Below are 26,500 nucleotides of genomic sequence, written 5' to 3' on the forward strand. Positions count from 1 at the left end.
ACTACCATCAAATGCATAATGCACAATGCAAGCACGCATGCACATACACACTCACGTACACACACAAGCATACATACGCATATACGTACATACACTTATATATACATAGATGCATGCACATTTACATACATACATACGTACAGACTACAACCTACATACGCACGTGCTTGGCTGTAGAAAGAAATATATTTTAAAAAATCAAAGAGAAACGTTTACGTTAATATGTATCAGAGTTCATTCACACCGATGCTACTCAGAGTTTCCTGTTTGTGTCACGTTCCTCAAGAACGTGAGGTTCGTTACCATGGGAACATATACGTCAGTTTATAGACAGAGAAATAACTGCTTAGTGAATATTAAGAGGAGAAGAATGGAAATAAATATCATTGATCTATAAAAGAGTCATAAATTAAAAAGAAAGTAAAATATATCAAACATAGGCGCAGGAGTGGCTGTGTGATAAGTAGCTTGCTTAACAACCACATGGTTCTGGGTTCAGTCCCACTGCGTGGCATCTTGGGCAAGTGTCTTCTGCTATAGCCCTGGGCCGACCAATGCCTTGTGAGTGGATTTGGTAGATGGAAACTGAAAGAAGCCTGTCGTATATATGTATATATATATATATATATATGTGTGTGTGTGTGTGTGTTTGTGTGCCTGTGTTTGTCCCCCTAGCATTGCTTGACAACCGATGCTGGTGTGTTTACGTCCCCGTCACTTAGCGGTTCGGCAAAAGAGACCGATAGAATAAGTACTGGGCTTACAAAGAATAAGTCCCGGGGTCGATTTGCTTGACTAAAGGCGGTGCTCCAGCATGGCCGCAGTCAAATGACTGAAACAAGTAAAAGAGTAAAAAAAGAGATAGGCGCAGGAGTGGCTGTGTGGTAAGTAGCTTGCTTAACAACCACATGGTTCTGGGTTCAGTCCCACTGCATGGCACCTTGGGCAAGTGTCTTCTACTATAGCCTTGTCAGTGGATTTTGGTAGACGGAAACTGAAAGAAGCCCGTCGTATATATGTATATATATATATATATATATATTATATATATATATATATATATGTTGTGTGTGTGTTTGTGTGTGTTGTGTTGTGTGTGTTTGTGTGTGTTTGTGTCTGTGTCTGTGTTTGTCCCCCCAACATCGCTTGACAACCGATGCTGGTGTGCTTACGTTCCCGTAACTTAGCGGTTCGGCAAGAGAGACCGATAGAATAAGTAGTAGGCTTACAAAGAATAATTGTCCTGGGGTCGATTTGCTCGACTAAAGGCGGTGCTCCAGCATGGTCGCAGTCAAATGACTGAAACAAGTAAGAGAGTAAAAGAGTATGTGCGAGTGTGACAAGTATCGCTTTTGTTGGTGACGAGTAAATAGTGAAACAATGCTAACGATGATTTTTATTAAAATTCACCCAAAGTTTGGTCCCCCGTGCCACCCGTCCTCTATGAAAATCGTACTTGTATCACATCGCAACACTAAAGTAAGACTATTTCACCTCAACTTACCATGCTCTCTTAAAAAATCATACCTAACACACAAGGGAAGAAAAACGATCTTACAAGCATTCAGACGGTCCCAACAAGTTCCAGATAAATCACCTACAGATACATCTCTGCAAACAATAATCTTTTTATTTGAATGGGTTATCGTTTCCCCCAAATGACTGTAATATGAAACACTGTTAAATGTCTTACTGTTATAATTACTGTTACAATTAGATAAGTATTTTCTTGTCATACATAAATTCTGGCCGAAACTTATTCAGGTGTGTGTGTGTGTATCTATCTATCTATCTATCTATCTATCTATCTATCTATCTATCTATCTATCTATCTATCTATCTATCTATCTATCTATCTATCTTGATCGTTTTTCTTTCCTCTCCCCCTTTTTTCTTCTTTTTTCTTCTCTTTTGATTTTTCTTTTTTTTTCCCTTTTTTCTTTTCTTTTTTCTTTTTTTTCTTTTCCTTTTCTTTCTTTTTTTGTTGTTCTTTTTTCCCTTTTACGATCCCTTTTGATCGAAAACCTACGCCACCTTTTTTTTTTCTCCCCCAAAAGAAAAGCTCTACCTTGTAACTTGTCCCATCTGTGTGCAGCCCTGTGTGGCCAATAAAGAAACTTATCTATCTATTTCTAGCCATACATACACACTCACATACACACACGTACATATGTGTATGTATTTATATATATGTGTAGGCGCAGGTGTGGCTGTGTGGTAAGAAACTTACTTCCCAGCTACATGGTTCTGGGTTCAGTCTCACTGCGTGGCACCTTGGGTAAGTGTTTTCTACTATAGCCTCGGGCCAACAAAACCCTTGTGAGTTGATTTGGTGACGGAAACTGAAAGAAGCCCGTCGTGTATATGTATATATAAGTGTGTTTGTGTGTGTATCTATCATTTCTGTGATTACGATCCCTATTGATCAATTTTTTTTCCTCTCCCCTTTTCTTTTTTTCCCTCTCCCCCCCTTTTTTGTCCTCTTTCTTTCCTTTTACGATCCCTTTTGATCGAAAACCAACCCCCTTTTTTTACCCCCCAAAGAAAAGCTCTACCTTGTAATTTGTTCTGTCTGTGTGCAGCCCTGTGTGGCTAATAAAGAAACATATCTATCTATCTATCTATCTATCTATCTATCTATCTATCTATCTATCTATCTATCTATCTATCTATCTATCTCTATCTATCTATTTCTAGCCACACACATACACCACCATGCGTACATATATGTATATGTATGTGTTTATATATATGTGTAGGCGCAGGTGTGGCTGTGTGGTAAGAAACTTGCTTCCCAGCTACATGGTTCTGGGTTCAGTCTCACTGCGTGGCACTTTGGGTAAGTGTTTTTTACTATAGCCTCGGGCCAACAAAACCCATGTGAGTGGATTTGGTGACGGAAACTGAAAGAAGCCCGTCGTGTATATTTATGTATATCTGTCTATGCGTGTGTCTTCCCATTTGTGTTTGTCACCCCACCACTGATTAAAATATTCGACTAAAACCCTTCAAGGCGGTACCCCAGCACGGTTGCAGTCTAATGACTGAAACAAGTAAAAGATAAAGGATGCACACGTATGTGTGTGTGTGTGTGCGTGTGTGTGTGTGCGTGTGTGTATGTTAATGTTTTTTATATCGACCGATTTAACATTAAACTGATGGATTATTCAATGTTTTTAATTTGAGTACATGCTTATTAGACATTGACTCATATATATATATATATATATATATTACTCTTTACTCTTTTACTTGTTTCAGTCATTTGACTGCGACCATGCTGGAGCACCGCCTTTAGTCGAGCAAATCGACCCCGGGACTTATTCTTTGTAAGCCCAGTACTTATTCTATCGGTCTCTTTTGCCGAACCGCTAAGTGACGGGGACGTAAACACACCAGCATCGGTTGTCAAGCAATGCTAGGGGGACAAACACAGACACACAAACACAAACACACATACATATATATATATATATGCATATATACGACAGGCTTCTTTCAGTTTCCGTCTACCAAATCCACTCACAAGGCATTGGTCGGCCCGGGGCTATAGCAGAAGACACTTGGCCGAGGTGCCACGCAGTGGGACTGAACCCGGAACCATGTGGTTGGTTAGCAAGCTACTTACCACACAGCCACTCCATATATATATATGGGGAAAATAAGACACGATAGAAAATGCTAAAATAATTTTGTCATGAAGAACATTTTAGTACCGGTTTCAGTCTTTGCAACTTTTTCAAATTAGAGCAAAGCATGAAAAACACTTAAATTGTAGAAAAATTAAATGAAATGTTTAAAAAAATATTTCTATAGTTTTCAAATGCAAGGGACATTTTCCTTTTTTCAGTCTGTCTCTGTCTCTCATTTTTTACTCTTGTGAGGGTTTGGTAACAGGTAGCAATTCAATTGCTTTTCATGCTTTACTCAAAGTTGAAAAAGTCGGAAAGACTGAAACCGATTCTAAAATGTTCATGATAAAATTATTTTACCATTCTCTACATTGTCTTAGTTTCTTTATACATATCAACTCATGTGTTCCTTTTCAACCTTCTATACACACACACACACACACACACACACACACACACACACACACACACACAGCGGGTGCTGAAAAGTTCGTTGTTTTGGGTAAAAGAAAATGCCAGAGGATCAGTTAATCATGATTTCATTCAGCATATTCCCACTTATTGCAGCGGTCCTTCAGTTTTTTCTCCCTGTAAAAGAACTCAGAAGATTGGGCCCCTAACCAGGCCTTTCGAGATACCCTTAAAGCCAGGAACTTTTCAGCACCACCCCCCGCCATATATATATATATATATATATATATATATATATATATTATATATATATATATATATATTTATACACGCGCGTGTGTGTTACGGTAAAGATAGCTTCTAAAATATCAATGTATATATAAATTTATCGTAATTTACTAAATTTATTATCCGGAAGCTATTATAGTTTAGGAGAAAATGTTAACATTGGAAAACGTCAGTGAATACAATGCTGTGGAATTTTTTCACCATTGTTACTGTACCGTTGCATGGTGTTGCGTGCTTGACAAAGCAACGCACAATTATCAATGCACAAAGCGATTATTTGAGAATAACAGATTTATTTTACTTTAAGATTAAGATTAAGTTTGATTGTCTGTCATTGCAAAAATCACTCCAAGTGGAAACTATAATTACGTAAGGACGAATGGCGGAGTTGTATCAGACGATCTACTTATGACTTTTTTTGCATAATGTTGTTTTCCATAACGTTCAACTTCTGGAACAAGATACCTTAAATCAAGCGTTCACAGATTGGTTATTCGAACGAAAGAATTTCCCAGAGATGTACTTCAAAATTCCTACGAAAGATAACTCTTCCTGTCTTCACATATGCGCTGCAAGTAAATGAAGCAAAACTGAAAATATTTGTCTTATAGTATGAAAGTTTATCATTCGATTTCTAAGAAATAAGCCTTTTATTGATTTCAAATTTTGGCAATTGGCGAGTAAATTCGAGTAATGGGGTATGTTGATTACGTCGATCCTAGTATTCAACTGGTACTTATTTTAACGACCCCCAAAAGTATGAAAGGCAAAGTCAACTTCGGCGGAATTTGAACTCAGAATACACAGACGGACGAAATGCCACTAAGCATTTTTCCCGGTGGGCTAAAGGTTTTGCCCGCTCGCCGCTGAAGATTATTGCTTATTAACGATTTGTCTGCTAAAGCTGCTGTTGAGTAATGCAACACTGAAATTAAGGTGGACACGATTGAATATAATCCTATTAGAAAATACGTTGGATATTCTCCTATTTACTTTACATACGAAATTTTTGATAATGCTTGGGGCTGGTTGGAACATTTGTGGATGTATGTAGTTTTCTTCTTTCGGGTTTCATTTAGGGAAGGCTTACCTATGGACCAGTATCGGATGGTGTCTTGTTAATTAAAACGACTTTTAGGTTTATGGCTTTAACAAGTAAATAGTTCATAAATAGCATCCCTCGTAAGGAAGCAGATAAAAGAGAGATATTGTATGGCTTAATCCACCTTGCAGAAAGAAAGTAAAAACGAATATAGCGAGAACCTTACTGTTATAATTACTTAAGTATTTTCTTGTCATACATAAATTCACACTCTTCCAACCATATTAAGACGAAAGTAAGATGCTGCTGTTTGGGCAACATCGCCTAACAAATTATACAAAACAACTGAAAACACAAAGGTAGCTTACCCCTGCCGTCGCAGTCCTTACTCTAACAGCTAACTAACAATTTCTGTACCACGCAGAACTTTTATTAATATTTTATGTTTTCTTAAAGCGCAGGTAGACAGTCCCACTTCAATACCAAACAGTGCTTATTCAGATAAACTATGATGCAAACTTAATAGATATATCAGAGCTGATCTAATCAACACACATATACCTTAAGTTTAAGAGGCTGAATCAACTATCTCTTATCACAGTACATCTAGAAACTGAAATACAGTGGGATTGCAAACGTCCTTATATCTAAGAATATTATAGAATCTGAACTCTTGTATAATCCTGGAGCAAAAAGGTGTGTGTTGTATTTATGGAGAAATGTTTTATCCAAGCTTAATAATTATGGCACAGAATAGATTAAAATCTAGCTACATTACGAACGCAGGACAATGGTTTTGATAAAGCATTTAAAATTGCGAGTTGATAATAATACTCAAAATAAATTTTTCAACTTAATACAGTATTTGAACATGATCTCTAGTTGGCAGTCGCAAAAAAATGAATCACATTCAATTAGTATAAACCAGTTCCACTTGATATTCGCCAATGCCAACAGAGGGGTTGGACTTATATTAACTACCTGGAATAAGGAATCAGTAATTGCTCTTACAGCCAGCCGTCATGATTGACCGTTAGTCCCTAAAGCTTTTTTTATTCTCTCTCTGTTTTTCTTCCCGTGTTCCTTTCTGTTGAAGAACGTAGGCTCGAAGCGTAAAAGACTTTCTCACCTTCCCGAGCGTTAAACTAATACATCTGATGTTTATACACCTGTCTTCGTCTTTTGTTTTTCTCTAAATTCCAACTACATACATACATGCATGCATACATACATACATACATACATACATACATACATACATACATACATACATACATACATACATACATACTACATACATACATACATACATACGTACGTACGTACATAAATACATACATACATACATACATACATACATACATACATACATACATACATACATACATACATACACACACACACATACACACACACAGAGGTAAACTGACATCTAAATGTTCAAAGAAGATTTCAAAAGTAGTCATTAGCGATTTTTCTTGAAAATCGACAAAATTTGGCATCGTGACTTTTCAAGTACCTGTAGAAAAAACAGGTTTAGCCCTCAAGGCTATTCATGATAGCTTTATCAACAGTGCAAAAGTGGGCAGCTGAATAGGGGAACGGAGAGTCTTGAAGATGACCCAAGGTCTGGACGTCCTGCAGCAGTCACCAACGAAAAGAACATTGATCGTGTTCACCACATGCTGATCGATGTCAGGCGATTGACTATAAATCAAATAGCCAGTGCTATTAGCGTATTCCGCGAGGGAGTTGAGAATATTCTGCACACTGAACTTGGCATGTGGAAGGTTTCTGTTTGAGAGGTGCCACGACGTCTTCTGACACCTGATCAAATGCGCACAAGGCTGATCTCATCATGGGAAAATCTGACAATGTTTCGGGCAGATCCAGCTGATTCCCTCGAACGTTTCTTTAGCCAGGATGAGTGTTAGGTTCAACACTTTGAGCCTGAGACAAAGCGACAATACGTGCAGTGGAAATACTCCTCTTCACCTGCTCCAAAGAAGGCCATAATAGTTTCATCTACAGGGAAGGTAATGGCTTCAGTTTTTTGGGGACGCAAAAGGTATTGTGTTTAAAGAGTACTATGCCAACTTGCTGAGGCAGTTACGAAAGGCTATCAAGACCAAACGTCCAGGAAATCTCACGAAAGAGATCTTGTTTCATCAAGACTATATGTCCCAGTACAAAACTTCTTGCTTTCAATGGGTGATGTGAGTGACTGTGACTTTGAACTCTCTATGAGAGTATCTTGGTCAGCCTATGAACTTTTCAACCGACCTTCGTAGTAATATATTTTGGAATGATTTAGATAATTACAAGACAAAAAGAACTGCAAATTTCTTGTCTTTATTATTTCTGTATCACGTATCTTGTCTGGGTATTGTAATTTTTACACACACACACACACGTGCACACACACACACACATGCACGCGCACACATACACACACATGCACGCGCACATATACATACACACACATATATATATATATACATATACACATATATACATGCACACACACACACCTGTCTTATGAATGTGCACCCAACACTGTACCCACTAGGCGCGTGGCCCTGTGGTTAGGTGTTGGGAACATAATCATAATGTCGTGAGTTCGACTCCTGACTTGGTTGAACGTTGTGTCTTTGAACATCGTATTTTATTTTAATTCACGTTGTTCAAGTAGACTTAGCGAAAAATAAACATCAACTGAGTGTTGGTGCAGTTCACTCTCTCTCACCAGCTGTCACATTCTTAATGTTCCACTGGGTTAAGGTTTGGAGCACCGATATTGCATCTATGTCTGTTTGTGAATCCATAGACGTCTAAAACTATTAGCAAAGGAATTGTACATGCTATCTAGTCATAAACATTTATGAATGGCGGCTATGACTACCATTTTATATAATTTAATTGCAGCCAGCCTGTATTTGTTCACTCGCCAGACAAAATACAATGCTTTTAATAATGTCTGTTTTGAACCTCCACAAGCTGAAATATTGGAATAACTGGATACGATACTATCCAGAACGAACAATTTAAAGTTATTGGTTAGAAAGAAATATTTAGCAGCAGTAGAGTTCAAGTGGATATAAATGTTTGGAAAGACGGATTGGAAAATTGTCTCGTCATGCACATGGGAGATTAATAGCAAGTATTTTCATGTACTGGAAGCTGTGTAGTTTCTAATGCATTGATATTAATATTTTTTAGACTTAGGTCAATCTTGGATAGAGGAAACATGATAAAAAGCGTTCGAGTCATAGTCACTTTGCGTTTTTTCATATATAATTAATATAGCTTAGACCTTATTATTTAACTAGCAGTATCACCCGGCGTTGCTCGGGTTTGTTTCGACCCTTTAGAATTGGAGTTTTTGAAAAGTAAAAATTTTGCATTATGTAGCTTGTTATTCTCTTTAAGTGAACATTTTTCTGGTTGAAATTCACCGAAAAATGGCGACACAGCAGTAAAAAAATCGTAAAAAATAAGGATTTTCGTAGACATCCCCCCCACCTTTTTGATGTAAATAATTTTTGGTCTTAACACGGTCCGATTTGAATTTTTTCTTCTACGGAAGGAAGAGCAAGCCTTCTTCTATCATACTTTCAATTTTGGTCAAATTGCGTCGCAGGGTCTCGGAGGAGATAGTGTTAGTTGAAGGCTACCAAACCTGCCATACACAGACAACTTCAGCTTTATATATAGAGAGATGAATCGTACCCCACTTTTTCCCTGAAAGGATAGCAAGAGTAGATTTAGATACATTATGACTGAAAAAGGACAGGATGGACATGGTTTGAAATTCTTCGATCATAGTTTAGCTTAACCAATGCTGAATGAGACTAAATAGTCATAACAATAAATCATATTTAACTCATTAAAATATATTCCGAATCCCAACAAAAGGCAATACAGAAAACTAAAGATACTGCTTTTATCTTCTTATTGAATTTCCCTATTCTAATAACATCCTTGAAACTTATGGCATATTAGCAAAATAACTAACCAATATGCCATCGAGATCTCAACAAATTATCATGGGGTGTTAATCGAATTGAATACAAGGGATTTATTATTTATTATTTTTACTAAAAGATTGATATTTATCAGATAGACGATGTTGTTTGTGACATTCGAATAGTTAACACTAGAAGACAACTGGTTAGAAGCTGTTACTTACGTTAGCATTCCCTCTCTTATTCAGCATAGCTCTTTCCTTTAAGAAAACCTGCGTAAGATTCCCTTTCTTCAGAGCTCCGATAATGTGTATATTTCAACAGGTACCTCAACGTGAGATGACTTTTATTAACGGACATCTAGTAATTGTCAACACTCCCGATACACCAGAAACTTGTGAGCCCTTGCTGACTTTCAATTCTTTTTTTTTTTTTGCGTTGATGTGAAGGACTTAACGGTAATGTCTTACACCAAACATCATCAAGTGGCGAATCTTAGTGGTTTGAATCCTGTCACTGCAAGATCTGATTTCTTGACATTTCTCAGTATTGCCACTATACCAGCAGAACACTGTTTAGTGCTTGTCAGAGCAACATACAATTATTCGTGTGTAAATAGATAAGTTGGGAAGAGCATACTTCAATCAATGATTGACACAGATTTATTGACTGTCATTAGGAAAACCACCTGATCTGGAAACTGTAAGCATGTAAGAGTGGATGGGAGAGTGAAGTTTGATTCTTGGTCCAGTAGTATGTTTTCCATAATATTCAGCTTGTGTAACTAATACATTCATATAAATAAGTTACTGGGATTCTTGTTCCAATACAAAGTCTATTAACCTTATATAAATTTCGGATCTTTTCGGTTTGAACAGCAGTTTTTTCTAGTGGTGTCATATAAAATTGTCACCCATAATTATGACCCTAGTATCGATCTATTGCATTTCAATCTGTTTTAGGGTTAGGGTTAGAGTTAGGGTTAGGGGGAAGGGTATCTTTTTTCTTCAGAAATGTAAATAAACCCAATCTGTTTCTTAAACGAGGGACATATTCATACGGCACAGAATGTTTTTTTTACCTCAATGGACGTCATTGATTGGTTGAAATTGCAAAAATTGAAAAAAAAACAACAAATATCTTACAGATTATAGAATTTTCTCAATAAAGCCAAGAGAAAAAGATGTTTTATAAACACATTCTACCAGTATACGAAGTTTAAAAGTGTTTACTTACGTGGAAATTATTTAGAAAAACTGCCGATCAAACAGAAAAGATCCTAAATTTCATAACAGCATTATAACAAATCTCTTTAAACATTAATATCAATGCATTAGAAACTACATAGCTTCCAGTACATGAAAATACTTGCTATTAATATCCCATGTGCATGACGAGACAATTTTCCAATCCGTCTTTCCAAACATTTATATCCACTTGAACTCTACTGCTGCTAAATATTTCTTTCTAGCCAATAACTTTAAATTGTTCGTTATAAATTTCGGATCTTTTCGGTTTGAACGGCAGTTTTTTCTAGCGGTGTCATATAAAATTGTCACCCATAATTATGACCCTAGTATCGATCTATTGCATTTCAATCTGTTTTAGGGTTAGGGTTAGGGGTGGGGGGAAGGGTATCTTTTTTCTTCAGAAATGTAAATAAACCCAATCTGTTTCTTAAACGAGGGACATATTCATACGGCACAGAATGTTTTTTTTACCTCAATGGACGTCATTGATTGGTTGAAATTGCAAAAATTGAAAAAAAACAACAACAAATATCTTACAGAATATAGAATTTTCTCAATAAAGCCAAGAGAAAAAGATGTTTTATAAACACATTCTACCAGTATACGAAGTTTAAAAGTGTTTACTTACGTGGAAATTATTTAAAAAACTGCCGATCAAACAGAAAAGATCCTAAATTTCATAATAGCATTATAACAAATCTCTTTTCTCGAACTGCTTTCGTTCACTTTAGGATTCTCAAAATGTCATCTCTTCGTATATTCCATGTTTAGTTTCTTCCATCTGCCTCTGCCACTTTGTAATTCTCTTTATCTCTTTATCAATAATATACATGTATAGAAAAACAGAAATTATCTAGATCGGCACTTCAGTGTTTCAGAACAGTTAAGCATATCAATTAACACTGTATTCTTATGTTTAAAATTTTATTTGTCTACATTATCTGCTGTGAAAGGCTATGGGTGTAGTAATAAAGTTACGTTTTCAAGAGGTGAAAAATAAAACCTATTAAAAAGAAACCATCTTTTTAGAGGGAAAAAAAACCGACATGCATCTCTCTATATAAACGGCAGTTTGTCTGTCTGTGTGTCTGTGTGTCTGTCAGGTTGTACCCTCACCCTGACCACGGCTTTCAACCGATTCTGATGAAACTTGACACACACATAGCCCAATGTCATAATTCAAAACTAAATTCAAAATTTTGAAAAGTTCCCCCAGTTCTGAAAAAAATCGATAAATTCGACATGGGGTCGAGAATCAGAAACACAAACCACAGACTGTCTAGGGGACGCAACTCGACCTTTTTAACTAGCAAAAAAAATTTACCATAATTTTTTTCCCATTTTTTGGCTATTTTTTGGCTATAACTCTCTAAAAATGCTTTATAGTTATTTCCCTTACAAACCCGAGCAACGCCGGGCGATACTGCTAGTAAAGGATAAATGATTTATCAGTCCTCATACATTGTTATACTGCTTATAAATTTTAGGAAAAGCTAATAAAGAACAAAAAGTATTTGTCCTATGATTTCAAGGAAATGAATTATAAAAAGTATATCGTAGCTTATTTACGTAAAACACAATCTTCTCGCAGTGCAGAGTAAATATGAAACTGAAAGTACCGTACTAACAAAGGAAGTATCAAAGTAAACCCTTTGATTTTTGCGTCTGCTTCTCACTCCCTTTCTTTCTTTCTTTCTTTCTTTCTTTCTTTCTTTCTTTCTTTCTTTCTTTCTTTCTTTCTTCCTTCCTTCCTTCCTTCCTTCTTTCTTTCTTTCTTTTTTCTTTCTTTCTTTCTTTCTTCCTTCTTTCTTCCTTCCTTCCTTCCTTCCTTTCTTTCTATCTTTCTTTCTTTCTTTCTTTCTTTCTTCTTCCTTCCTTCCTTCCTTCTTTCTTTCTTTCTTTCTTTCTTCCTTCCTTCTTTCTTCCTTCCTTCCTTCCTTCTTCCTTCTTTCTTTCTTTCTTTCTTTCTTTCTTTCTTTCTTTCTTTCTTCTTCTCTCTCTCTCTCTCTCTCTCTCTCTCTCTCTCTCTCCACACACATCACACACACACAGGGGTGAATTTAGTTCAAGATATTTATTTATTAGAGGTCAATGTTAATGTGTAACAGACACATTATGTTATTTTAGTAGTAAAGATTTATTTTTGTGGTCTAACGTTGAAAAGGCGACTATTGATTTAAACTTGTTATTTGTACAATAGCGTCGTCATATGTAGAAAATGTGTTCACTAAAATGTTTCTTGTTTAAAAAAAGAAAAAAAAAAAGCCCAAGTTGATTTAATGGGAATAGTTATCATTATGGTGTCTATAATAGATCATTAATGATCTCATTGGTTTCAACCAATCTCATTTACGAGAAAAATAGTAATTAGGGCCATTTATTGTATATGACAAGTTTAATACATCAAAATAGGGAAATAGAGTATCAAATCTATTAATTAGTATCTGACAAAGATGAATGAAGTCAGTCCATTTACCGTTACCAGCCAAGTTGATTATTGTAATTTCTTTAATTAAAATTGGATTGGATCTGGGAAGTATTTCGAATATTTGATCAACTTAAAATACCAAGATTGAATCAGTATTATATTATGGTAATAAAGCATGTGCAGAATCACTGAATCGGAATTGATAATTTGCAGGTATTTAATCGCAATAGAGTCTTTGAAAATGAAGGTCTTGTTGCATATATTATTCTTGAAATTTTTCTCGGTATTAAGGTGGCGAGCTGGCAGACTCGTTAGCACGCTGGACGAAATGCTTAGCGGTATTTCGTCTGCGTTACGTTGTGAGTTCAAATTCCGCCGAGGTCGACTTTGCCTTTCATCGTGACTTACACCACGACTTTGCCTAATAAAGAAATAGGTATTTCGTCTGCCGCTACGTTCTGAGTTCAAATTCCGCCGAGGTCGACTTTGCCTTTCATCCTTTCGGGGTCGATAAATTAAGTACCAGTTACGCACTGGGGTCGATGTAATCGACTTAATCTCTTTGTCTGTCCTTGTTTGTCCCCTCTATGTTTAGCCCCTTGTGGGTCATAAAGAAATAGGTATTTCGTCTGCCGTTACGTTCTGAGTTCAAATTCCGCCGAGGTCGACTTTGCCTTTCATGCTTTCGGGGTCGATTAAATAAGTACCAGTTACGCACTGGGATCGATATAATCGACTTAATCCGTTTGTCTGTCCTTGTTTGTCCTCTCTGTGTGTAGTCCCTTGTGGGCAGTAATAGAAATAAGTATTACGACTGTCGGATCTTTTCTTTTTGAAGGCCAGATTTTCCTAGTTAACTAAAAAATTTGAAACTCCGTATACTGGTAGAATGTGTCAAAAGAAAACATTATTGTAAACAAAATTGAAAACAAAATTTGGTAGAGGGAAGCTGTGTGGAATCCCATCACATATATGTATGTATGTATGTATGTATGTATGTATGTATGTATGTATGTATGTATGTATGTATGTATGTATGTATGTATGTATGTATGTATGTCATTGTTCAGTTTTATTTGTAAATTTCTTACCAATAGAGAGAGAACCGGTTTCTAAACTAGATCCAAGATTCCTTCATTGGTATTTCAACATCAACGACATGGTACTTTTGTATGTATGTATGTATGTATGTATGTATGTATGTATGTATGTATGTATGTATGTATGTCATTGTTCAGTTTTATTTGTAAATTTCTTACCAATAGAGAGAGAACCGGTTTCTAAACTAGATCCAAGATTCCTTCATTGGTATTTCAACATCAACGACATGGTACTTTTGTATGTATGTATGTGTATGTATGTATGTATGTATGTATGTATGTATGTATGTATGTATGTATGTATGTATACGTGCAGCATGCATATACCTGCATATCTAGACGTGCTTGTATATACTTAAATGATAAACTTCTGTAAAGTTTTATAGATTTTTGCTGTTCCAGTGATGGTCTGGATTTGTAGTCTTCGAATCAGCTTTCTCCTTTCTGATTCTGAGAAGCCTAATTTCTCAAGATTGGTACTTAGGCAGTGTGTGTGCATGTATGTATGTATGTATGTATGTATGTATGTATGTATGTATGTATGTATGTATGTATGTATGCATGTCATTGTTGAGTTTAATTTCAAGATTTCTTACCAATATAGAAAGAGTCGGTTTCTAACCTAGATTCAGGGGTCCTTCATTGAAATTCGACGTGACACAGAATACGACAAAACTGTCCCTTTGAATTCCAGGTGCATCTCATTTATGTCAGCTGAGTGGACTGGAGCAAAGTGAAATGAAGTGTCTTGCTCAAGCACAAAACGCGCCTTACGATCGTGAACTGAATACCTTAACTTCTAAGCTACACACCTTCATGGGATTAAACAACAATAGTAACAGGAGGCGCAATGGCCCAGTGGTCAGGGCAGCGGAATCGCGGTCGTAAGAACGCGGTTTCGATTCCCAGACCGGGTATTATGAGTGTTTATTGAGGCAAAAACACCTAAGCTCCACGCGGCTCCGGCGGGGGTGGTGGTGGTGAACCCTACTGTACTTTTTCACCACAACTTTCTTTCTTCATACTTCTGCCACAAAGCAGAGGAACCGTGGTGTAAGTCACTATGGTGTGGTAAACTTTCAGACCCTAGTCTAGATTGCAAATCCTCTGTACCCCAGGATGGTTCAGCCTTCCACCCGTTTAAGGAATGAGGATAACAACGTAGCTTTCGCGCCCGTGCAACCGCCAGTCTATCGCGTGTGATGGGTGGATCTTCAAGTTGCCGTACGCATTCTTAATAGCTTAGAGCTGGCTCGAATTAGAGATTATTCTTTGTGGTTAATGGCGTGAGTCCTGATTGGAAGGAAGAAGATGAAAAGGAAGAAGAAGAAGAAGAAGAAGAAGAAGAAGAAGAAGAAGAAGAAGAAGAAGAAGAAGAAGAAGACAACAGCAACAACAACTTCAGTAGCAGCAACAACAACAACAAAATTAGTGTGCAAAGAATATCTTAGATTCATTATGTCTAAGACCCCCAGTTTTTTGCACAAGAAACCAGAGAACAAAGTACGAAGAATGCAGACGATTACATTTGGCATCATCGCAGGCTGCTTCGCGGTTTGCACTCTCTTGCACTGTCTCCGCGATGAAACAAAGAAACTAAAAATAAAAGACCACCAGGACAGGCGATGGGACACAGTTTGTAGCCAGAGAAAGCTTCAACCCACGCAGTCATCCTCCTTCTTACCCAAACAACCAGGCATATTTACAATGCCTATAGCACCGTCTAAAGAACATTGTCTCTCCCACTAGGTTCAGATAATCAAAACACACACACACACACACAACACGCACACACACAAATAGCAACAACAACGTTGCCGTCGTCATCATCATCATCATCATCATCATCATCATCATCATCACCGCATTGTGCTGGGATGTATACCAGCAATGAATGATTAGTATAGTGGAAGCACTCCGTCGGTTATGACGATGAGGGTTCCGTTTGATCCGAATCAACGGAACAGCCTGCTCGTGAAATTAACGTGTAAGTGGCTGAGCACTCCACAGACACGTGCACCCTTAACGTAGTTCTCAGGGATATTCAGCGTGACACAGAGAGTGACAAGGCCGGCCCCTTGAAATACAGGTACAACAGAAACAGGAAGTAAGAGTGGAGTGAGAGAAAGTTGAGGCGAAAGAGTACAACAGGGGTCGCCACCACCCCCTGCCGGAGCCTCGTGGAGCTTTAGGTGTTGTCGCTCAATAAACACACACAACGCCCGGTCTGGGAATCGAAACCGCGATCCTCCGACCGCGAGTCCGCTGCCTTAACCACTGGGCCATTGCACCTCCACGTTTAGTATAGAGGAACCGCAACAGTAGCACCGACCGAATTCATCTAACTTACCTCTGTCAACCACCAGGACGTGCGGGTACATAAAAACAAAATAAGAAGGGAGGGAGAAATGCATCCTCTGTAGAAAAGTAAACAATGTGGCTTTCTACTAGTCATACCAAACATTCTTAATTAACAGTAATTTATCTCTTAGTATCTTCAAATAGAGAGCCTCGCAGTAGATGTTCCAAGTCTGTGCACCGCTGAGTTCAACTTCACTTTTCATCCCTTTCGGGGTCAATTAAATGTATCACTCTCATGTAATGGATTGGTAGAGCATCGTTCCAGATGTATTATTTTATTTATTGCGTTTCATTGCTTTCTGAGTTCAAATCCTGCGCCAGCACGCTAGGGGTGCAGTGTTGGCTTTATATCTCACCCAGTTCAAAGCCACCCTCTCGGGAGCCTTTAGCAGAGTTCAATCTGTTGCAAGTACTCATGCTAGACCTCTGGTTTGAAGATACCACTCTTCTCTTCTTCCAGTATTCTCAGGGGTCCTATAAAATGTCTTGGACGTTGCCTCTCCTCTAGACTTAATGTTAAAAGGAACAAAAATAAAAATCGAGAAACAAAGCAAAAGCCTTGCAGCAATTGTGAGGGATTTTTAAAGAAAATAAAAAGTGGATAATTTTAAGACATTGGTTTCAAATATTGGCACCGGGTCAGTTATATCAGCGGAGGGGCTAAGTCGATTATATCGACGCCCAGTACCCAACCGGTACTTATTTTATCGATCCTGAAAGAATGAAAGGCAAAGTCGACCTTGGCGGAATTTGAACTCAGAACGTATGAACGAACAAAAGCATTCTGCTCGGCGTGCTAACGATTCTGCCAGATCACCGGTTATAATTTTAAGACATTAAGACTCAATCTCTCAGGTAAATTGCATGCTTAAAGAGAAAGCCTGATACTTGCAAGATATGGTATGTGGAGCAATAGATCTGCATTTCACACCAAGTCGTATATTATACACACCAAGGCCTTTTAAACAAAGGCTGACTCAGTGTTTAGACCAGAACGATGATAAACACTTAACATTGGCACTTAACATTCAACACGATTGAATAAATTTCAATAAATTCTAGTTCTTTTATTTTCTATAAGGCCCAGAAATTCAAATCTGGTCGAGGTCTGATTTGAACTTAGAACATAACTAAAAAGACATGGCTAAGTGCCATAGTAACATTTAGTACTTCACTCCACCGTTTCTGCCACCCACTGCCCTCTCTCTGTCTTCTAACAGACACACAGACACACACACAGACACAGACACACATAGACACACACACACACACCACACACACACACACACACACACACACACTCTATTATTAACAATCCCCTGGTTATCATTGCAAACATAAGCTGTTTTGTATCGTAATTTTAAACAGATGAATAAAGAAAGCCTCCATTTACAAAAAAACATGGCAAAGTTGACTAATGCTTTGTAAGGTTACAGAAATAAAGCAGATTAGTCATAAGGAGATTGTTTCTTTTTCGTTTTCTTTTTACTTTTCTTTTTATAAACCAAACTAGCTAAAGGCCAGAAAGTTTCTAAGAAACAATTTCATTGAAATGTGAAAGTGTTTAAACCCCAACCTCTACCCGATATGTCATGTATTAATAATTAACGTGTCTTTCGCAACAATTCGTAATACTCTCTCTCTTCATTTTTATCTTTCACTCTCTGTCAAGCCAAAATACACACACACATACATGCGTATGTGTGTGTGTATGAATGGACACACACTGTAAATTCATAACTTTAAATCTATAACTATTCCGTTCTGCAACCGATTTATTTGCACAATACAGACGTTTATGTATACACATATTTATATATACTTATATATACACACATACATGTTTGCATAAAATATTTAAATTGGATTGAATTTATAATTGTTCAATTTATTGTTTTGTCTTTCCATTCTGATATATATATATATATATATATATATATATATATATTATATATATATATATATAATATATATATATATATATATATATATATTATATATATATATATATATATATTATATATATATATATATATATGTATATATATATATATTTTACCGATGACAAATATTTTGTCCTCATCATGTTTATTGATAACACAACAAATATCCGTCAAATGTAAATAATGTAAATAATGTACATAATTCCTATCTCTTAAATATAGAACTGTATTATCCAATCGGTACAGAGCCGACATTAGACTTCAATGGAGACATACAGAGAAAATCCATCAAAAACTAGGTTGTCTTTCAAACCATCTAACTTTCCTGCGTAGATGTAGAGACTCAAAGCTAATACCACCTGGCTTGAATATCATGACACCAGTAGATTAATATAAAGCTAGAAGAGTAGCGGAAAGGGCAGGGCATGCCCTTGTCCATGAGAAGATCCATTAATAATTATAATAATAATAATAATAATAATAATATCGAAAAATACCTTAGGAAGAACCCAGGTTCGAAATTTTCCCAAGGTACCCGATAAAGGCTGGAGGGTATATTAGCCGAAACGTTGTGTTAACGACAAACAAGATGAGAACAAATATCCGTCAAATGTAAATAATGTAAATAATGTAAGAATATTCCGATCACTGCGGAAAACACTGCATTGTTTAAACCCGCAGTAATCGACGAGTAAAATCAGCGATTGTTATTTAGACTTTGCAAAATACCATAACTTCAACTTCCAGAAATATGGTATGAAAATAAACCTATGAATATTGATATAAATAAAGAAGGAAATAAATGAATTGGATATAGTTTCACGAGTTTATTGACTTACATAAAAAATTAAGTAGTTTTCGTGTGTCTTAAAAAATGGTAAAAAAAAAGAGAGAAAATAAGTTTCTTTCAATGTATTTTCTTTCGTTTTGTGCATGGTTCTCTAGCGGCTGACTGTTTATTTTTTTTAACTAGTCTTCTGAATCGCATCTATCTCTCGTATCTGTATCCATTATCGTCTGCTTTCCGTTTAAGAAAAGTTTAAAATTCAAAAGCCATTGAGTTCTTTCATTGAAGATTCTCTAGTTTATATCTCAGCTTCATCTATTCAATCTTGGTCACCCTTATTCATATGCACATCACTGCACTCAATTTAAAAGGTTATTATTATTATTATTATTATTATTATTATTATTATTATTATTATTATTATTATTATTATTATTATTATTATTTAAAAAAAAAGGGTTGACGTAACTCTTCACAAAGGTAAACAGTTAAGACAAAGAGCGCGATTGGATTGTAAGATATTTTATTAGTTGAACGATATTTCAACAGTACGTCTGTCTTTGTCAAGTTCATCGTTCAACTAACAAAATATCTTACAATCGAATCGCGCTCTTCGTCTTGACTATTATTATTTTAATTTTTATCATCATCATCATCATCACCACCACCACCCCCACCACCACCACCACCCCACCACCACCACCACCCCACCACCATCATCATCATCATCATCATCATCCTCATCATCATCATCATCATCATCATCCATCACCACCACCATCACCACCACCACACCACACCACCATACTACCACCACACCACCACCACCACCGCCATCACAATCATCATCATCATCATCCTCACCATCATCATCATCATCATCATCATCATTATTATTATTATTATTATATTATTATTATTATTATTATTATTATTATTATTATTTCGTGCATGCTATCAAAGTGACACTGGGGTAAAATATACGAAGCCCAGTATACACATTATGACTACCCATCTGATAGGGTACACCAGGCACATGCATCAACAACATATGTGCGTGACATGGTGATTTCATTTCAAGATAAACAGCGCATACCTTGCAGGTTGGGCCCAGTTAGAATTTTCATCTGGTCGAGTAGCCCATCCCGCTCAAAAGGTCCCTGAATAAGGGTTGCTTAAGGATGTTGAACGAAACACCCATGTTTTCAAAGGTGAATTATCCAAACCCAAAAGAAATCCTTTCAACATATGGCTACGATGCTCCTCAACTACTTCTGCTCGTGATCAGAGATGCACATATCGTCAGCCACTAAGGGACATGCTCAACTGGTTAAGGTCAAACAACCAACAAGCAAATCTGTGGTATTGAGCAGAATATTTGCTGCAGCCCATCTTTTATACCAAGACAAAACAATTTACATGATAACACTCCCAATCAGTTATGATCAGAAGCCATTGGAGCCACTGCCTGGTACTGCATCAGGCATTTTATTATATTATATTATTATTATTATTATTATTATTATTATTATTATTATTATTATTATTATTATTATTATTATTAAAGCGGTGAGCTGGCAGAATGGTTAGCACGCTAGGCAACATTCTTAGCGGCATTTCGTCTGTCTTTACGTTCTGAGTTCAAATTCCATCGAGGTCGACTTTGCCTTTCGTCCTTTCGGAGTCGATAAAATAAGTACCATTTGAACACTGAAGTCCATGTAGACAACTTACCTTCTCTTGCTGGCCTATTTTCCAGTATTGATTTAGCAATACTGAAGTGATGTATTATTTTAAGGGAATGCTAATCGTTTTACTCAGCCTCCGTGGTATTGTGCATCAAGAACATGCACTCTAGAGCCAGACCGTCAGTCTATTGCATCGTTTTGACGCGTTTGAGAGAGAATATTCGGCGAAAGCTACCAGATCTGTTGAGGGCGAAGAACTAAATTCTTCACGACGACTATGTATCCCGTCATCAAGCTCTCCTCACTCGTGAGTTCCTCGCCGAAAAACAACATGGTATCGCTTCCGTACTTGTCCTGTTCGCCAGATTTAGTACCTGCAGACTTCCATCATTTCCCCAAGATGAAAATGCTGCTCAAAGGTCGCTGTTTTAACACCGATATCGAAATCCAGATCGATTCGCTTACGGAAAACGACTTCCAGACCCGATTCCAAGAGCGGCAGGACGGCTAGGACCTGTGAATTGCTGCGCAAGATGACTATTTTGAAGGATATAGCGGCGAGCTGTCAGAAACGTTAGCACGCCGGGCGAAATGCTTAGCGGTATTTCGTCTGCCGCTACGTTCTGAGTTCAAATTCCGTCGAGGTCGTCTTTGCCTTTCATCCTTTCGAGGTCGACTTAATCCCTTTGTCTGTCTTGTTTGTCCCCTCTATGTTTAGCCCCTTGTAGGCAATAAAGAAATAGGTATTTCGTCTGTCGTTACGTTCTGAGTTCAAATTTCGCCGAGGTCGACTTTGCCTTTCATCCTTTCGGGGTTGATAAATGAAGTACCAGTTACGCACTGGGGTCGATGTAATCGACTTAATCTGTTTGTCTGTCCTTGTTTGTCCCTTCTGTGTTTAGCCCCTTGTGGGTAGTAAAGAAATAGGTATTTCGTCTGTCGTTACGTTCTGAGTTCAAATTTCGCCGAGGTCGACTTTGTCTTTCATGCTTTCGGGGTCGATAAATTAAGTACCAGTTACGCACTGGGGCCGATGTAATCGACTTAATCCTTTCGTCTGTCCTTGTTTGTCCCCTCTGTGTTTAGCCCCTTGTGGGCAATAAAGAAATAAGATGACTATTTCGAAGGAGATGATGTTAAACCTTCGGTAAATAAGTTATTTTTCTTTATTAAACATAACTATTCCTGGAACTTTTTGATTCCACCACATAAAATAAATGTGATCTTTTCTGTTACTGTCACAGTTTTTGAAATTTTAAGATTTGTTGAAAATTTTTAAACGCTGCATCTAATTTTGCTATCCAAATTTTCTTTTTAGAAAAATGTAAGAGAGGTTTAAAGTTTGGTAACTTTTACCTAATCAGAAAATAGGATTTGGAAGTGGCAAACTGTTCGTGATATCTATCCATGATAAGGCTTGTAAGAAGTTCTGAAGTTTTAAGAAGTTTTGATGAAAAAAATCGTGAAATGTTGGAACAGGCATGTAAACAATATAAAAAGGAAAATCGTCAATGAATTTTTTTCTCGAAAAATTGCAAGAATACAAATTGTAAGTTATATTACAAAAATAAAAAAATAAAAAAATAAATAAAAAGAATAAAAAAGAAGCTATAGTTCAGTTTATATAAACATTTTTTGTAGCAACGCTGTGGTTCACTGTTCTATGTCGAAAACTATAACCATCAATTTCAGGAATGTGAGAGTACGTCCTCCACTAGTCGTTGAAAATTATGGTTTCTGGAAGAACCAACTGACGTAGGCATTCTTCTAGCGTGTCGCGATTCCGACATGGCATTGCATAAAGAAAAATAAAACATATCTACTCTCGTGTCACACTCCTTCGAAAACCCATAGCTCAGGTTGCAGAAACCCTTCCTCGGTTGTAGTTACGTCTCGAGAAGGCCGTTTCGTCTGTCTCAACAATCTTCTCAAGACCGCCTATCTGAACCGAGTTGTGGAGCAGGTCCTCCGCACATATTTCATGAACATAGCTGTTGTAATCAACAGCTGTAGTTCCTCCTCAGTTCTTCAACACAAAACCGGACTGAAGTCAATTCCTTGACCCATGAGTAAAGGAAATAAAGCAGTATAGCCCTGAGAAGAAGGGGATCATATTTCAACCATGTATCTTTTCTGAGAGACATACACTCATCGCATCCTTTTCAGGAACGCCGCAAGTAAAATTTCCCCGCAAAGCATCTCCTTGTTCATATAGTATATTTTTGTACTTAAGTTTCTTTGTGGGATAACAACCTTCTCTTGCAATTAAGAAACCGCATTTCAATTTCTCCATCAAAGAAAATAGACAGGTAAAGACAATACACGATGCGATGAGTTTTAAGCAGACTCTACCTTGGCTTGTTACTATGGAAACAGGCACCAATATGTCAGTAGCTTTCGATTGGCTAAAATTACCCAAAATTTGCAAAGTTTAAAAACTATTATTTCGTTTTTGGATTTGGTTTGCAAGATTCTTTATGTGAGTTTCTTGTGTTGACTCTCCCCAGACACAACAAAATAAAAACTATTAACTTTTTATTTATCAATTTATTGCAAGAAATTAATTTCGTTCCCATGATTAGCCTACAAAACTACATCACTTACACCAAATTTGAAAGCAACTGGAACGAAATTTAAAGAATTGAAACCTGGAACAGGAATTTACGATAAATGTAATACGATGATTATATTCATGTGGAACTGCGGGGTTTAGCTGGTTTGACCTATGAATAAATATGTGTGTGTGTATGTGTGTGTGTGTAGTTGTGTGTAGTTGTGTGTGTGTAGGTGCGTGTGTATGTATGCATGCTTGTATGTATGCATGTATGTATATATATGTATGCATGCATGCATGCATGAATGTATGTATTTATGTATGCATGCATGCATGTATGTATCTAAGTATGTATGCATGCATGCATGTATGTATATATATGTATTCATGCATGCATGAATGTATGTATTTATGTATGCATGCATGCATGTATGTATCTAAGTATGTATGCATGCATGAATGCATGCATGCATGAATGCATGCATGCATGAATGCATGCATGCATGAATGCATGCATGCATGAATGCATGCATGCATGTATGTATCTATTTATGTATACATGCATGCATGTATGTATATAAGTATGCATGCATGTATGTATGTATGTATGTATGTATGTATGTATGTATCTATTTATGTATGCATGCATGCATGTATGTATATAAGTATGCATGCATGCATGTATGTATATGTATGTATGTATGTATGTATGTATGTATGCATCCATGCATGTATGTATATAAGTATGCATGCATGTATGTATGTATGTATGTATGTATGTATGTATGTATGTATGTATGTATGTATGCATGTATGTATGTATGTATGTATGTATGCAAGCATGCATGCACCTATGTATGCATTTATATATGTATGAATGTATGCTGTATATTTGTATATAATTCGATCCTCGAAGCACCTTGCGTTCGTCATGGATATGGTGTCATTTGTTAAAAGTGCACAACGTCGTGTGTTTTACAGGATGGCTAAGGTGAAGACTAACGCCCATTCCTCCTATTACGACGTACTGTACTCACCACTGTGAGCGCGGAAAACACGCGTCGGTTTAAACTGTGCTGCCATATTAGCGTTGTTTACAGAGACGACATATGCCATCATGTGATGTCTACCTCCAGCAGAGTAGGTCTGGTTATGATGTTGCATCGAGCTGATCGAATATCAAACAACTTGAGTGTTTAATGATTCATCCACCTCCACAGACACACACACACACTCACACACACGCGCGCACTCACACACACACACACATACACACACACCGCACACACTCACACGTACATTCACACACACACAGAGTCGAATATACGCACACTCATACACACATAAATACACGCACGAACACTGGCAAACGCATGTACATACGTGTGGAGAAAAGTGCATGACAAGAGCACACTTATATTGCTCAGAAACACCTGAGCTTGAAAAAGATAAATTAAGTGGACTTCAACGTATATAATGTAGTGAACCAGCAAATTTTAATTAATTAAAATGACACTTTTGGAAATGAGAAATCTTTATCTTATAATTAATTATAGTTAAAAAGAAGACAGGGGAAATAACTCCAGTGTTGAATTTAAAATGAATTAATATCAACTTGAAATCTCTTATAGTTGCTGTGTCTTTTACCATTGGCAGTCTCACCCCAAGTGAGCGATCTTATATGGTTTGTGAAATCAGCCTTATTATAATATATATTGCTCGCTTGTTAGTGTGTTCGGTTTATGATAATAACATCGTGGATTCAGTTCCTCCACAATGAGAAGATTAGGTGCAGCTGTTTGGATGTGGGACAATTTGGCGCGGCTGAGTGGACACCGAACCTGTTTCAGAGCCGGTACTTTTTGGCACTGGAGGCAAACACACGTACATACACACACGCGCACGTCCGCTCAGAAATATATACATACTGTCAGATAGATAGCTGGAGATAGATAAATACAGATAGATAGAAATAGAGGGAGAAAGGAAGAGGGTGGGAGAGAGAGGGGAAGCGAGAGAAGTAGAAAGAGAAATATTAAAACGTCTAATGTTAAATAAATCAGCGCCGAATCAGCGACGCCAAATAGGCTGGTCCAAAACGTCTCATATGAAAATATAGCAGTTGTAGGTGGGCGTAGAATACAGAAATGAGGGCCAATCAAAAAGAGAAGCATTGATGCTGAACAAGGGAAAAAAGTTGGTTTGAACAAGGAAAAAAGTTGTTTCCGCATTTCTATCCACTTATAATAGAATAGCTTAAACGTAATGGTCATATTTATATAATTCTGTATAATTCATCCTGGACCAAGATACACGTTGCATCTTTGGAAAATATCTTTTATTTCAGCTAATCTACGTAGCTGAATTATTACTATCCAAATACTTGTGTATTGCTGTCTCCTTTCAGCTGTTACATCCAGAGTGTTCCTCGAATCAGAAGTGAATGGGAAACATGAAGGTGTTTGTATCTTCTCGTACCAGAGTGAGTGGTGGCTGACTGTGCTACTTCATAGAGCATTTATTGTTATATGTAGGGAGAGATAAGGATAGAGGTGGTGCGTTGGTGGGGAAGAATGATTGGATGAATCGGGATAACGAGCTCAATACGTGAATATAAACAGTATTAGCTGTGGAGTCAATACAATACCAGGCTGCGCAGTCTACCTGTAATTACCACTTGTAGCTGCGGTAGATTCACGTAAGCAGAGGGAGGAATTCATAGTCAACAAGTATTTCATTAGCTTGCTGTGCTGAGTTCAAATCTTCATCATATTGATGCCTATAGTTCCCAACCAGAGTGGGTGGGAGGTTGTGGGTAGTTTTTAGTGGAGGAGCAAGGCCTTAGCGAGTGCGTTTCTTTAATAGTCTAATCACATTTTGAATTGTCTCCATGAATCGAAATGTATTAATTTAAGTTTTTTTGTTTATCATGCAGCGAGCTGGCAGAAATATTAGCATGCCGGGCAAAATGCTTAGCGGCATTTCATCCGTCTTTACGCTCGCAGTTCGAATTCCGTCTTTTATCCTTTCGGGGTCGATAAAATAATTAAT

At 37.1% G+C, this 26,500-nt stretch overlaps 1 protein-coding gene across 1 annotated transcript in view; it reads right to left on the bottom strand.

The window, feature by feature from the left end:
• Positions 1–24,532, bottom strand: part of LOC115232402 (putative leucine-rich repeat-containing protein DDB_G0290503) — a 74,603-nt gene extending 50,071 nt beyond the window's left edge. Inside the window, exon 1 of the mRNA XM_036500733.1 lies at positions 24,487–24,532. Within this exon, the coding sequence (XP_036356626.1) occupies positions 24,487–24,532 (46 nt within the window). The remainder of the gene's footprint in view (positions 1–24,486) is intronic.
• Positions 24,533–26,500: the final 1,968 nt, after the last annotated feature.

This window comes from Octopus sinensis, linkage group LG2 (genome assembly GCF_006345805.1).
Source record: "Octopus sinensis linkage group LG2, ASM634580v1, whole genome shotgun sequence".
Lineage (NCBI taxonomy): Eukaryota > Metazoa > Mollusca > Cephalopoda > Octopoda > Octopodidae > Octopus > Octopus sinensis.